Source organism: Perissodus microlepis, chromosome 17, assembly GCF_051167445.1.
Source record: "Perissodus microlepis isolate ML-2025 ecotype Zambia chromosome 17, ASM5116744v1, whole genome shotgun sequence".
NCBI classification, from domain to species: domain Eukaryota; kingdom Metazoa; phylum Chordata; class Actinopteri; order Cichliformes; family Cichlidae; genus Perissodus; species Perissodus microlepis.
Window position 1 is genome coordinate 2097501 of NC_140477.1, and position 13765 is coordinate 2111265.

A 13765-nucleotide genomic window follows, 5' to 3' on the forward strand; every position below is an offset into this window, starting at 1 on the left:
AATTTGTACGATGTGTAAATTTAAGATGTTTCATATTTAAACCAATCCCTCATTTTTCAAACCTTTTCAATTTCCAATGAAGACATTGTTTTGATGATTTGGAAGATTTTAAAGCCAGAGTCGAGATAAGAATGTTTCAGACTAATACATTCGCATATTTGCATTCAAAAGAAAGAAATCCATCCTCCGCGCAGTCTGCTGACGTACCGAAGCACTTGCCCAGCAGAGAGGAGACGTATGTGTGAGGAGACTGGCAGAGGCAGGCCATTCCTCAGCCAGTTTAGCTGAGGCAGCGGAGAGCCTGTTGCGACGCACTCGATGCTCACAGAACTGTCCAGAACTGCTGCGAGCTCCTCAACAGCCCCACTGTTGCCTACGATCACAGGCGGCACTGGGAGACGGGAGGCAGGGTCCGTTATGTAAAGGAATATTTGCACCAAAGATATGCGTTATGTTTGAATCCTGAATTAAACCCACCATACACGTTCAGATTAAATATCCTGTCCTCTTCTCCTGCAGCGTTGGTGGCCACGCAGGTGTACTTGCCGCTGTCAGCAGTCTGAGCTCGTAGTACATTGAGTTTGCTGCCATTTCCACTGATCCTGAGCATACATACATGTATTTGTAAAATATATGTCTTGTATATGTATTTTGTGTGTATTGCACATTGTGCTATTCTTTACCTGAGCCCCTTGCTTCCCGTACTGTTGATGGCTTCCCCGTCCTTCAGCCACTGGATGGTCGGAGTTGGGGTTCCCTGAGCTTGACAGACCAACTGAATGGTTTGATTTAGCAGGACTCCCATCTCACTGGGTAGCTCCGATCCAGAGATACTGGGAGGAACTAAGAGCAAATTACCCGGGTTAGCATAGCTGTGTGTAACATAGCTGCAAAGAGTGGGCAAATGTCATATTAAACCCAATGGATTAAGAATGGGATGCCGCTCAAGCTCATATTGATAAAGGCAGATGAGCGAATATGTTTGGCAATATAGTGTATCTAGAAAGGCATTAGCAGGGTTTTAAAGATAAAGATGTCCATCTACCTTGTATGGTTAGGCGGTACCTCTTGTAGGCCTTGCCCTCCACGTTGGAGGCCACACATGTGTAAGTGCCGCTGTCAGAGAGCTGCGAGCGTGCGATCTGCAGTTTGCTGCCCCCTGAGAAGATGTGCATCTCCAAAGACTCTGAGTTCTCTAAAGGAAATATGAAGTTCGTGTGTTTTTTTAATAAAAAAGGACAACATTAACAGATGAAAAACCTTTTTTTGTGGTTCAGTTAAACCTGCACACAGGTTTACCTATGGTGCGCCCGTTTTTCAGCCAAGTGAGCGTGGGTGGAGGGATTCCACTCGCGTCACAGTTAAAGATGACCGGATTACTGATGGTTTCCACAACTGTCTCCTCTGCTGGGCCATCGATACTGGGAGGTACTGAAGAAAGAAGAAATTTAAAGACATATCTTTAATAATATTCTGCAGGTGGACACTGGTTGAAATAGGTTCCTGGTGGATTTTCAGATTTTTAAAAATGTAAATATTTAGGAAAGACTACCATAGATGTTCAAGTGGAAGTGCTTGTCCACTTGCCCGGCAACATTTGTGGCCATGCAAACGTACTGTCCTGTATCAGACACCTGAAAAATACAGACAGATGCAAAACAGATAAAAACATATAAATAGTTAATTCAACACTTTGGCTAGGTGCTTTTTTAATCCAGCAAAGGGACACGACACATCATCGCTGGTTTCCATTCGTCTCTCACCTCTGAACCTTTGATCTCGAGGATCTGTCCCTCAGCCAAAACGCGCAGGTTGGCTGATTCTGTCACCACTCTGCCGTTCTTATACCAAGTGATGACGGGAGGAGGGACAGCATTGGATTCACACTCCAGAGTTACAGATTTCCCAACAAGCACATTCACCACCACAGGAGAGTCCCCGCTATTGTCTCGGATGCTGGGAGGAACTGCGGGGGAGGAGGTAAATCTGCGTCAATTGAAGGCAACACACGGAGCTACACTGTGCAATAAAACCACTGCAGAAACAATCTGACCGAAAACAGTGAGGTAGATGTGTTTGTGAGCCTCTCCTGCTGCGTTCAGGGCCACACAGCTGTACTTTCCTCCGTCGGACACTTTTGCTTTCAGGATTTGTAAAGTGCGTCCACCTGCAGGCACACGCACACACAGAGAAACAGTGTTTTTCATGTCATTTTATCGTCTGCATAAAGGTATTTTTGATATCGTGAGTCTATAGGTGAAAGCAACTCCTTCACAGTACCTGGTATGATGAGTGCATTGGTGTGAGCTTGAATTGGGCCCCTGCCATTGAGCCAGCCCAGTGTTGGAGGAGGGAAGCCAGTAGCTTCACAGGAGAGAGCCACAAAGTTGTTCACAACCACTGTCACATTCTCAGAACTCAGGCCGATAATGGTGGGAGGCACTTAACGAAAAAAGACGAGGAACATTCAATAAAGCAGGCAGAAGACAAAATATTTAATTTGCTGTGATCACATGAAGTATTTTACTACATTTTACATTTGTTTATGTTGTGACACATTTAAGCTGAAAAGGAAAAGGGAGTAACTCACCATGAACATTGAGATTAAATGTTTTTTCTGCACTTCCAGCCACATTTTCAGCTGCACACACATAACGCCCTGTATCTGAAACCTGAGCCGTCAATATCTGATGGAGAAAAAGTGTTGTAAATATTACCCAAGGTGCATTGATACTGACATGTTTACATAAACAAGTAAAAGAAGTAAAAAGAAAAATTGCAGTTATTTTCATTGTTCTCAAGACATCGTACCTTGTGTGGGGTATGGGAGGTTTAAAAATACAAATTTAATCAGTCTGTGTTTCCTGGTTGTTACCTGAAGCGCTCTCCCATTGGACAGAATTCTATGCAAGCTGTTGGAGGTGATTGGCTGGTTGTGCTTAAACCAGCTAATTTTGGGGGCCGGGGTTCCCTCCACATGACACTCCAGTTGGGCAGTTTTATTGACCAGCACTGTGACTTCATCAGGCAGGTCGCTGTCTGTTCCGCGTATGGTCGGAGGTACTAGTGCAGAACAAATACATACATGTGAACTGTTCTCTGTTAAACTGATCGATACTTGTCCCACAGAAAATAAGGGTGTTTTTACTCACATAGCACTCTAACATCATACTGGATGGAGTCCTCTCCTGCTTCATTGACAGCCACACATGTGTACCTGCCTGAGTCCTCAATCTGGGCCCTGGGAATCTGTAGCACTCGCCCACCTGAGATTAAAGCAGTAGAAAATGTGTATGGACTAAATATCCTTCACATTTCATCTCTTTCTTACAGTTTTCATCATCTGTCTCACCTGGCAGGATCAGAACTTTGTCATTCGATGTCAGCAGATGTCCGTCTTTGTACCAAGTGAGGGTCGGAGGGGGGACGGCGTTGGTCTCACAGTACAGGGAGATGGGATTGTTGAGTATCACGTCTCGTGCATCAACTCCAAAGCCTGAGGAAGACGTGGTATCACCATCTGCACCAGGCCTGTTAAAATTAGGTGGAACTGAGCAGCGGGGGAAAAAGAGGACAGACGTTAAAACCTTCTTTTATGCATTACATTACTAACAGGAGGAAACGCCATCAGGCGCATGGTTGTGCATTTATGTAGTGTCTTTATTAAATAATAGTCGCAGTTAACACATCTGCATTAGTCAACCCAGTTCACCTTGTATATTTACATCAAAGTCCTTCTCATCCTCTCCAGCTATATTAGTGGCTACACAGGTGTAGCGGCCAGTGTCTGACACCTGAGCATGTTTGATCTGAACGATCCGACCGTTGGCTGTAATGGACACGTGGTCATCTGACTGCAGGATCTGTGCAGAGAAAAAACTTTTTTTTCAAGCCTTTAATCCCACAGCTTTAAAAAACTGTGAAAATATCCCAGACGTTACCTGTCCATCTTTATACCACTGCAGTGCAGGGGTAGGAAAGGCCTGAGCAACACACTCCAAAGTCAGGGTGCTGTTAACCTTGATTTTGACCTCTTTAGGGGCCAGTCCTTCCCCGGGAATGTCATTCTTATTAATCTGTGGAGGAACTGGAGACAAAAACAAGTTAAAATATTTTTAATGTAAATCTGATTACTGGTAATTCTTATCAGTAATTTACAGTTGTGGTCAGACGTTTACATCCACTCATCATTGATATGAATCTCTTCTAATGATTTCTTTTTTCCAAGATAGAAGGATTGTACAGTATACATCTTTACTGCCCTTCAAAAACAAGAATTAGGGGCACACGTTTGAATTTATTTTGGATACATGCAGGCTCTAATATATACAGTGAAGCCTATAATTATTCATACTCCTGGCAAATTTTGACTTAAAGTTACTTTTATTCAACCAGCAACTTTTTTTTGACCGGAAAATGACGCAGGCGTCTCCCAAAAGATAATAAGACGATGTACAAGAGGCATCGTTGTGGAAAAAAAACATTTCATACCAGACTTGAGCCTAGTTTTCCTCTGTTGTTCCTGATCATCCTAACTGATTTTCTCTCAGCTGAGGGTAACAGTTTGGATCTTCCTCCAGACCGCGGCAAAGTGGTGACACATCCGAATGAGTTGTATTTACATACAGTTGTTAGAACTGATGATCCTGGGATTTGGAGTTGTTTAGAAATCTTTCACAACTCGTATAACTCTACAATTCTCCTTCTTGAATCTTCACTGAGTTCCTTGGACTTTCCCATTGTTCTGAGCAATGGCCAATCCAGTGATTACTGTCATACAAATCCTTTTTATGCTGAGAACGACCAGTTGTAGTCAATCATGACCACTAATGAGAAATTAAATCGATCCTGTCAAGTTAAAAGGCATTGTAGAAGATTCAGCACCATGTAGATACTTTTGACCCCATGTGGGTTAGAGACAATCCAACATAATTTCAAACTTGTGCACTCTGTTCTTGTTTTTTAAAGTCAATAAAGATGTGTGCTTTATAATCATGGTTCCCTGGAAAAATGAACAGTTCTAATAAATCACTGAAAACCCAAATTACCATGACATTTATGTCCATGATGAGTGGATGTAAACTTCTGACAAGGAGCTGTAAATTATATTTACTTGTACAAGAAAGCATGTGCAATAGATTATGCTAGAACTGAACACACATAAAACATTTTATGCTGCAGCATGCTCCCAAAGCTGAAGGGGTCTCACCATAAACCTTGACCTCATAGTGCTTCAGTGTCTCTCCAGCCTCATTAGTGGCCACGCAGGTATACCTCCCAGCATCCTCTTGTTTAGCATTGAGAATCTGCAGCGTTCGCCCACCTATAGCAGCCACAGAGTCACGATGCAATGATTCTAACACATTTTTCTTCTGTCCCTTTATTGCTTCTTTATTTTCATTGTGCACATCATTGCAAACCTGGAAGGACTCTGACGTTGCGACTGGATTCAAACGGAGTGCCATCTTTGAGCCACATGATCAGAGCAGGAGGGTAAGACTGGACTTCACACACCAGTGAGGTGGGGCTGCTCAGGGTTACTGTAACCTCCTCTGCAGAAATGTCAGGGCCTGACCCAGCAATGGTGGGAGAAACTGGTCAAGAAAAGAGGGGAAAAAACAGACAAATAAGGAATATGATTTCATTCCACGTGTAATGAACTCAAAGTCTCCAAAATGGAAAAAGAGTTGTCTTTGTACCCAGGACATTAAGATTGTAATGCCGACTGCGGTCTCCTGCACTGTTAGAGGCCAGGCAGCTGTACCTGCCAGTGTCTGCGACTTGGGCTCCAGAGATTTGGAGGAAACGGCCATGAGACAGAATTTGGTAATGCCCGTCAGGCACCAGCAGCTGTCCATCCTTCAGCCATTTAATCTCAGGTACAGGATTACCTGGGAAATTGTAAAGGGGCTTAAGAAAATTGTTCCAAAGCACAGAGATTATCTTGACTGGAACTTACAGTAAGGATTGATCCAAACATTTCATTACCAGATTATCTCAAATACCTGATGCTTCACAAGTGAGAGTGATGTTGTGTTTCTCCTTCACTTTAGTATCCACCATAGTTCCCTCCTCCACAATGCTCGGGGGAACTGTCGGAAAAATCAGTTAAATAGTTATTATTTTCTATCAAAGTCCATTTTATCATTAAGTGGAAAATAAACATCCATCCATGCAATACCCATCCATTCATCCATCATCCATCCATGCATCCATAATCTGCACCTCCCTGTCTTCAGCCACCTCCTCCACCTTTTCGAGCATGGTACAATATATGTAAATGCACAGTCACTTTAGTTAGACAATATTATGGCATAAAGCTAAAAACAAAAACAAACAAACAAACAAAACAAAACAAAACATGATACAATAAATGTTCTATTTTCTCACCAAGGATGTCAAGGTCAAAGGTCTTCCTCTCCTCCCCAGCGCTGTTAGACACGATGCAAGTGTATCTCCCAGCATCCTCTGCTGCAGCATGCATCAGACGCAGGCTGCGGCCACCTAGAAGTTAAACAAGTCCATTATTATTATGTTTCTGTAACCACGTGTAATGTCTTTAAAAGCTAGGTCAGAAGAAAAGTACATTTTTTTTTCCAGAAATAAAACATGACAAGAACACGTAAACAGTTTAAACGTGTTGAAATGACATTAGTCTTTCTGAGCACTGAAATCAATCAACGCAGAGAAGCTGAACTCTTAGAACCACAGCTGTTCAAACATTTAGGACATAATTTAATGATATTTCAGACTAATGTCAGTCTCAACAGCCAACAGCTTAGCTTTGCCACAGTTAATGAGAAAATAAGTGAAAAATAATGACATGTTATTGAAACGACTCCAGGTTTGACAACATGAGTGTCATTAGGATTCACTCGACACTTTGTTACAGTTTCCATTTCCAACTTTTCAAATTAATAATAACATTCTTTTGCTTCCAAATAAATTTTTCCCCCCAGCACCCAACAAATCTTGAGATGTGAATAAAAACACAATTTACAGGAGTTTTTCTGCTGGTTTTTCACAGAACTGGCTTCTGCATTTGACCGTGGTCGCAGTCATTCCATAATATTTTTATTGTCAGTGCATTGCAACTGTTGAAACCTCTGAAACCTAGCTGGGAAGTAAAAAATCAAGACTAAGAGCTCGAAAAGTCACGAAAAGTCAAACAGGAACAAACCTGAAAGGATGCGCGCTGAACTAGTCGTTTTAATTGGCTGACCGTCCTTCAACCAGGAGATGGTAGGAAGAGGGATGCCGGAGGCCTCGCAGATCAGAGCAACTGGGTTCCTCATGACAACACTCACATTTTCTGGAAACTGCACCTGCCCAATTATACTTGGTGGGACTGAAGATGAGAGAAAAGGAGGTAAATGGACACAAAGATGATTTCTTTGATCATTATGAAAACACAAAAAGATCGACAAAACTTTAATCTCTGAAAGCAATTCCTGTTTCATACCGTGCACGCTGATGTCATGCTTGCTGTCAGCCTGTCCCGCCACGTTAACAGCGATGCACGTGTAGCGTCCCGTGTCTGACACTTTGGCATCTTTAATCTGCAATAACCTCCCCTCGCTCAGGACCTTTGCACCATGCTGGCCTGTGATCGGCCGTCCGTCTTTCAGCCACGTGACCGCAGGTCGCGGCACACCTTCGGCATCACACTGTAGCGTCACATCACCTCCCTTTATCACAGTGACCTCATCAGCGCCGCCTTCGGTGCGTCTGATGGAAGGACGGACTGAAGTGAGAAAAGCGGGTGAGGGGTGTGTCATTAAAAAGATGAGATAAGAGAAGCTTTTTTTTTACTGTTTTTATCACCTTAACTCTTTCCCCCATAAAGACAACATTTAACTATTGAGTAGGCTTCCAAGAGGAAAAAAATAATTTCTATATTTAAAATACATCTTTCTAGATTCCCATTCAAAGCAGTAACTTTCCAACTTTCAACTAAGCTGATTTTTTCATAGCCTGTATCCTTTATAGGCAAAAAGGCAATGAAAAAAAAAAGGATGAATTCGTGGTGTTTACACACCATAAACCTGCAGGCTGTACTCCTTGGAGACGGTGCCAGCTGCACTGGAGGCTGTGCAGGTGTAAGAAGCAGCATCTGTCTTCTCAGCGCTGGAGATCTGCAGCTGACGACCTCCTGACAAAATCCTGACCCGCTGGTCAGATTTCACTTCAGAACCTGGAATATAAACAAAACACAGGATAGGTGAGGCGTTCCAGCACGCCACCCGCACATGTATAGTTTTTGCTCTTGGGCTGCGTCCCCACGTTTGATCAAAGCAGAAACTCGCTTACCATCCTTCGTCCATGTGAGACTGGGAGGCGGTATGCCACTGGACTCACACATAAGAGTGATGAGACTGCCTTCAACTACCGTCAGAGGAGACGCCTCCTCAGAGCCTCGGATACTGGGAGACACTGTAATAGCAAAGGGACGCCAAAAGGAGGCAGTCACACTGCATGCTTTAGTACTAGTAAATGAGCGATGCATAAATAGTGATGATGGGCTGCAAAGAAAGATCAAAATCTACTAACAAAAAGCTTTTTGTTTCTGTTTTGTCTAACAGTCCAAGAAAGACTGAAAAATCTCTTCAGGTCAGTCCAAATGCATGACAGTGACACAAGATCAACTTACCCCACACATTGAGGTTATAGTTCTTCTCTGTTTTGCCAGCAATGTTTGTGGCTTCACATGTATATCTGCCTGAATCCTGCACATGCACCCTGCTGATCTGCCAGTTTGTAGACAGAGAACAGAGTTTGGGCAAAAACTTCAGGCCAAAGAAAAAATGCAACTAACAGCAGGATACACGGTCATCATTAAAAGGGACGTCTTAAGATTCAAGCTAGCCCTTCCAGTTGTCTTTTAGCTATATTATGGTTGTATGATGAACTGTACCTTAAGCAGACTACCATCTGCTGACACAGTCAGACCAGGCTTCCTAAAGAGAGGGCGGCCATCTTTGAGCCAGGACAGGGTGGGTGGAGGGACTGCATCACTCTGGCAGTGCAGCTCCACAGGTTGACCAAGCATCTCTGTAGCATTCACCTCCTCGCCCTTGATGTTAGGTGGCACTGTGAACATGAAGACGAGCTCCTGAAAAGGCTTCTGTCATCGAATGAATACTTTCTGGGATGAAATCATTTAAATTCTGAGTAAATCTTTTGTATTAAGGGTGCGTTGTTGTGAAAGTGCTGCTTTGTCCCACAAAGCACACTAAACTTGCTAGATTACCTCATGGGTAAACAATATAATTGCTTCCTGAGCAGCACAGGCGCTGTTTGTTGTGCATCTGGTGCTCTTTAAGCTCCAATTGCATCCTGGGTTATGACGGCATCATTAAACCAGTTCGACATATTTTAGTGACACTATAAATCTGAGTTTCTTTGTTTCCCAGAAGGTTATGAAAGCTAATGTCACTGGGAATTGCTAACATGCACTGAGATGGAAAATGAGTAGGGATTAAAAAATACCCCCCCCCCCCCCCCCCCCCCAAAAAAAAAAAATTATCAACAAAACCAAAGATGGCCGTTGCTTTGATTTCCAGCTATTTCAAGAAGTTCTGGACAGGATGTGTATTTGCCACTGAGCATCTGTGCAACGAACGCACACGCCTATGAAATGAACAGACTTTTAAGTAGCATAGGAAATCATTTCTCTGGGAATAATAATGTAATTATTTTAACAAGAGGCAGAAATCCCAGAATATATGAGATGAAAGGCGTTTTGTTTAAGCCTCTGTTTACAAGTTTTTCAGAAGACAGTCGGCTCTTATTTAGAAAATGACAGCAGGCCAATGTCCCTTCAACTGTGGTCGCTGTTCAGACAGAGCCCAAGTCATCGGAGAAGGACGGGAATAGGCTATCAGCTTGGTATTTGGCCAGACTGAAGAATGGTACCAATTACCACAACAAATCTGCCTTCATTTCAGTGGACAAGTTCTTTTTCCCTCCTTTCTTTTTGATCTCTGCGAGGAAACTCGCATCATGTGGATGTTTGCATTCTGCATGCATATACGAACAAAGATCCAAACACAGACTCTACAATCCCATATATGTAAGATGACATGTTTCCTATTACCTCAGTGACATTAGCTTTGATTAGACTTGTATAACAGCTGAGTCGCCATCAAGCTCGGCTCTGTTCAGGAGGCTGACAGCGTTTATTGAAATGCTAAACTCAGTCAAGCCGCACTTCCTCTACACGCACATGCTTTGCTCAAGGCTCTTGCCAGATATTGTTTCTGTATTATAATTCACAGCCTGGTGCTCAGTCTGGTTCTCTGCTGAAAGACATTTGACAGTCAGTCATAACCATTAGTTAGCAAAACAAAGCAGCTGAGAAGGAGCAGCCGCAACATGCACGAGTACGATTAAACTCTAAAGGGAAGAACCAGGGCATGTAACGAGAGAGTGCACTATGATGTTAAAGCTTTTTAAAAAGGCAACATTAGTGATCCACAAATAAACAGGTGAAAGTCAAAACCTTGGATGGATGGACGGATAAATCTGTTTTTAAAACTATTTTATATTTATATGGTAAAATACTGATACTTGTGTCTTTAGTATAAACAATAAGTTATTTGAATCGATTCATATTTCATGGATATGCATTTATTTGAACCTAATGAACATGCATTCATCATGCATTATCTTCTGCTTATCCAATTCAGGTTAATGGTGGGACTGGAGCCATATGGCAAGAGGCAGTATGCACCCTGGACCGGTCATCAGTGTCACAAAGCTAACACAGACTGTTACACAAATTCACACCGATGGCAAATTTAGAGCCACCAGTTAACCTAACCTGGGGACTGCAAATGATGTCAGACACTTTTCTTAAAAAAAAACCCGAATAAAGGATCAAAAAAACCATACGATACTATATAGGTACATGTATGCAACAACAGCTGTTCATGTTCTCACCATAAACCTTCAGGTCATAGTCCCTGTGCTGTTCTCCTCCAGCGTTGACAGCCACACAGGTGTACCTGCCTGTGTCGCTAACCTGTGCGCTATCCAGGGACAGCACTCTGCCACCAGCAAACACCTGACAGGCCGACGGAAACAGATCAGAGGTCACGTCACGGTGCTCGGCTCACACACAAACTCACAGCACACAGTTGTTAAAAGGTCTGCAGAAGACTTTTATTATTATCTAACACAGAGCTTCCGCACACCTGCAATGTTCAACATAACCTGAGGATAACGTCACCTCGCATTTTGCATCACAACAGATCTCTGGAATGATCGTTGAGCCCGAGACAAAGTACTAAGCATGAATGTAATGATGTCACCTGTATGCCATGTGAAACACTTGCCACAGGGCTGCCATCTTTGAGCCATGTGATACTGGGAGCAGGAACCCCTGTAGCCTCGCACTCCAACCTGACGGCATCATTCACCACAACAGTTACCGTACCGCCTCGGCTGGGGATGACCGGGGGCACTGCAAGGCACGAGGATAAAGCACTCAGTCAGTGACGATCTGCAACGCCACTGGAGTTGTTTTTGTTTTTCAGCTATCCGCATATCATGTCATCATCTGTCAGCGACTAATCTCTAACTTATAGAGATAGTATTACTCACGAACAACCAAAAAGTTTAGCATACTTCTGCTTAATTAATGAGAAAGCCACCCACCAAGGACCTGAAGTCTGTGAGATATCTCAGCAGCTCCAGCCAGGTTCACAGCGACACATCTGTATATGCCAGCATCAGACAGCTGTGCTCGTTCAATCTCCAGCATCTGGCCACGCTTCCGTAACGTCACACCAGCTGCACTGGTCAGAGGTCGGCCATCTTTGTACCAAGTGATAGCTAAGGCATGAAGGATATCAAAAATACTTTCAGCAAAATAACTATTAAACAGAAAACTAGGCTTAAAAGAGATTAATGAGGGTTTCAGTTTATTTAAAATCTGAAGACAATGGCAAATAAAATAAACTTTGCACTAAAAAGTCAAAGTTTATGATAAAGAATTGTAATTTTTAATTTTTTTTTAGAATTTTTAAAGTTTATAAAGAATTTCCGTTGCCGAGTTATGGTTATAACATATATCATGGTTACATAGATACTAAATTGTTGTACTGTAACACTTGCTCCAACAATGAAGAAAGTGATTTTACAATAAGAACCTAGTTACACATGAATTTATATGTAGCACATTTTTGAGTGTTTAGATCATCCAAATGGAAAAAGAAGGAGTGGGAAGAAGCTGAAGCTGTTTGTAGGAAAACGACACTTTAAAGGCTTTGAGTGCGCACAGTGGGACTGAGGAGGTTGTTAGTGAACAGTCTTACCAGGTAATGGGCTGCCCGCGGCCTTGCACTCGAGCTCAGTGGAAAAGCCTGACAGAATGGTCTGGTTAATGGTCTCTCCAGAGGACGGGATACTGGGAGGCTCTGAGGGACACAAACAGAATTACACCCAGAAACAACAGCTTATTATTATAAACTCTGGATATAGGAGGAGGAAGATAAGCGAGACAAACATGCAGAGCGAGTGATTTGTATATCCATAAGTAAGTTACCGTGGACGCTGAGTCTTATGTGCTGCTGAGCTTCACCAGCTGCGTTAGTGGCCAGGCAAGTGAATTTCCCAGAATCCTCCAGTCTTGCCTCTGTAATCTTTAGTGTCCTGCCTGCTGACTCCAGCTGTGGCAGATACAGAGAATTCAGATTGGTAATTACTGAGCAGTGAAGAATAAGAATGAATCCCTTTCTGCTGCTTCTGCTTCTTCTTCTTCTAACATGTTAGTACTCTTAAGCCCCGCCTCCTTTCTTTTTGCTAGGAAATTTGAGAAATATGTGATTTATTGAAATGTGCAAACATACATGGAAATGCAGTATATGAAGGAAAAGCAGGCGAATGAGTGTGAAAGTCAATATTTGGTTATTCTTCATCATAGCCTGAACTCTCTTCAGGAATAATAGTCCAGCTTCTTGAAAGCTCTTCTTTGGATGTTGGCTGCCTTTTGTTGGATTGTCTGTCAACATGATCCCACACCGCTTCAGTAATGTTGAGGTCTGGGTTCCGGGGAGGCCAGTCCAAGACTGATAATCTCCCACTGTGTGTTTTTCTGTCCAGGTCTGCTTTTACTGCACTGACAATGTGCTCGGCATCATTGTCAGATGAAAATGTTGCCAATCACATGTTTTTGAGAAGGTATGTGAGTTTTGACAAGATCCCCAACACCAGCCCCCAAAAGATGAAGGCAGGTGGATCACCTGACGAGCCAGATGCATCTCTCAGGTCCTGTGTCGGCTCTTTGTGGGATTTTTTCCTGTTTCTTAGGACAAAACTTTCAGATACTGTTCATCTGTTGTGGATAGTTGTGAAGCCTGACAGTTCTTGTCTAGTTTCCAAACATTTTTGAGGTTACTCTGCACACCATTCTGAGATATGTCTAGTTTTCAGATTAGAACTCTTTGGTAATGATGTTGCTTTTTGCAAAAATACTCAAAAACTTGTTTTTGATATTTGTTGCAGATTCGGTTAAAGAATTGATGACAGGCTGCTTGTAACAAAGTTATAAAGATACATTTTACAAAGTGGTTTTTTGCTACTTTGTTTGTTACATATAGATACAAAATTACAAGAAAGTCTGGCTCCTCAAAAGCAAAATATAGAGAAATGAGCTGTGTTTTCATACTGAAAGCACTGTTTATAAAAATAAGTAATAATTTGAATTGCATCAAGGAGAGAGGGAGAATTTAGGTTTGGCTGCAGATATACAGCATGTATGGAT

At 42.6% G+C, this 13765-nt stretch overlaps 1 protein-coding gene across 2 annotated transcripts in view; it reads right to left on the reverse strand.

The window, feature by feature from the left end:
- The window catches only part of hmcn1 (hemicentin 1), an 88162-nt gene that overhangs the window by 18893 nt on the left and 55504 nt on the right, over window positions 1-13765 (reverse strand). For both annotated transcript variants that reach the window (XM_084909625.1, XM_084909626.1), the window contains exons 36-66: window positions 12548-12671; window positions 12318-12419; window positions 11659-11835; window positions 11313-11464; window positions 10942-11065; window positions 8915-9090; window positions 8651-8747; window positions 8311-8433; window positions 8039-8194; window positions 7463-7744; window positions 7181-7348; window positions 6391-6504; window positions 6006-6092; window positions 5700-5891; window positions 5421-5594; window positions 5210-5323; window positions 3942-4087; window positions 3713-3863; window positions 3353-3550; window positions 3153-3266; window positions 2876-3063; window positions 2591-2687; window positions 2281-2442; window positions 2054-2167; window positions 1764-1966; window positions 1553-1634; window positions 1300-1431; window positions 1046-1195; window positions 684-843; window positions 478-602; window positions 208-391 (exon numbers count right to left, since the gene is read on the reverse strand). In XM_084909625.1, coding sequence (XP_084765751.1) covers window positions 208-391; window positions 478-602; window positions 684-843; window positions 1046-1195; window positions 1300-1431; window positions 1553-1634; window positions 1764-1966; window positions 2054-2167; window positions 2281-2442; window positions 2591-2687; window positions 2876-3063; window positions 3153-3266; window positions 3353-3550; window positions 3713-3863; window positions 3942-4087; window positions 5210-5323; window positions 5421-5594; window positions 5700-5891; window positions 6006-6092; window positions 6391-6504; window positions 7181-7348; window positions 7463-7744; window positions 8039-8194; window positions 8311-8433; window positions 8651-8747; window positions 8915-9090; window positions 10942-11065; window positions 11313-11464; window positions 11659-11835; window positions 12318-12419; window positions 12548-12671 — 4568 coding nt within the window. The remainder of the gene's footprint in view (window positions 1-207; window positions 392-477; window positions 603-683; window positions 844-1045; window positions 1196-1299; window positions 1432-1552; window positions 1635-1763; window positions 1967-2053; window positions 2168-2280; window positions 2443-2590; window positions 2688-2875; window positions 3064-3152; window positions 3267-3352; window positions 3551-3712; window positions 3864-3941; window positions 4088-5209; window positions 5324-5420; window positions 5595-5699; window positions 5892-6005; window positions 6093-6390; window positions 6505-7180; window positions 7349-7462; window positions 7745-8038; window positions 8195-8310; window positions 8434-8650; window positions 8748-8914; window positions 9091-10941; window positions 11066-11312; window positions 11465-11658; window positions 11836-12317; window positions 12420-12547; window positions 12672-13765) is intronic.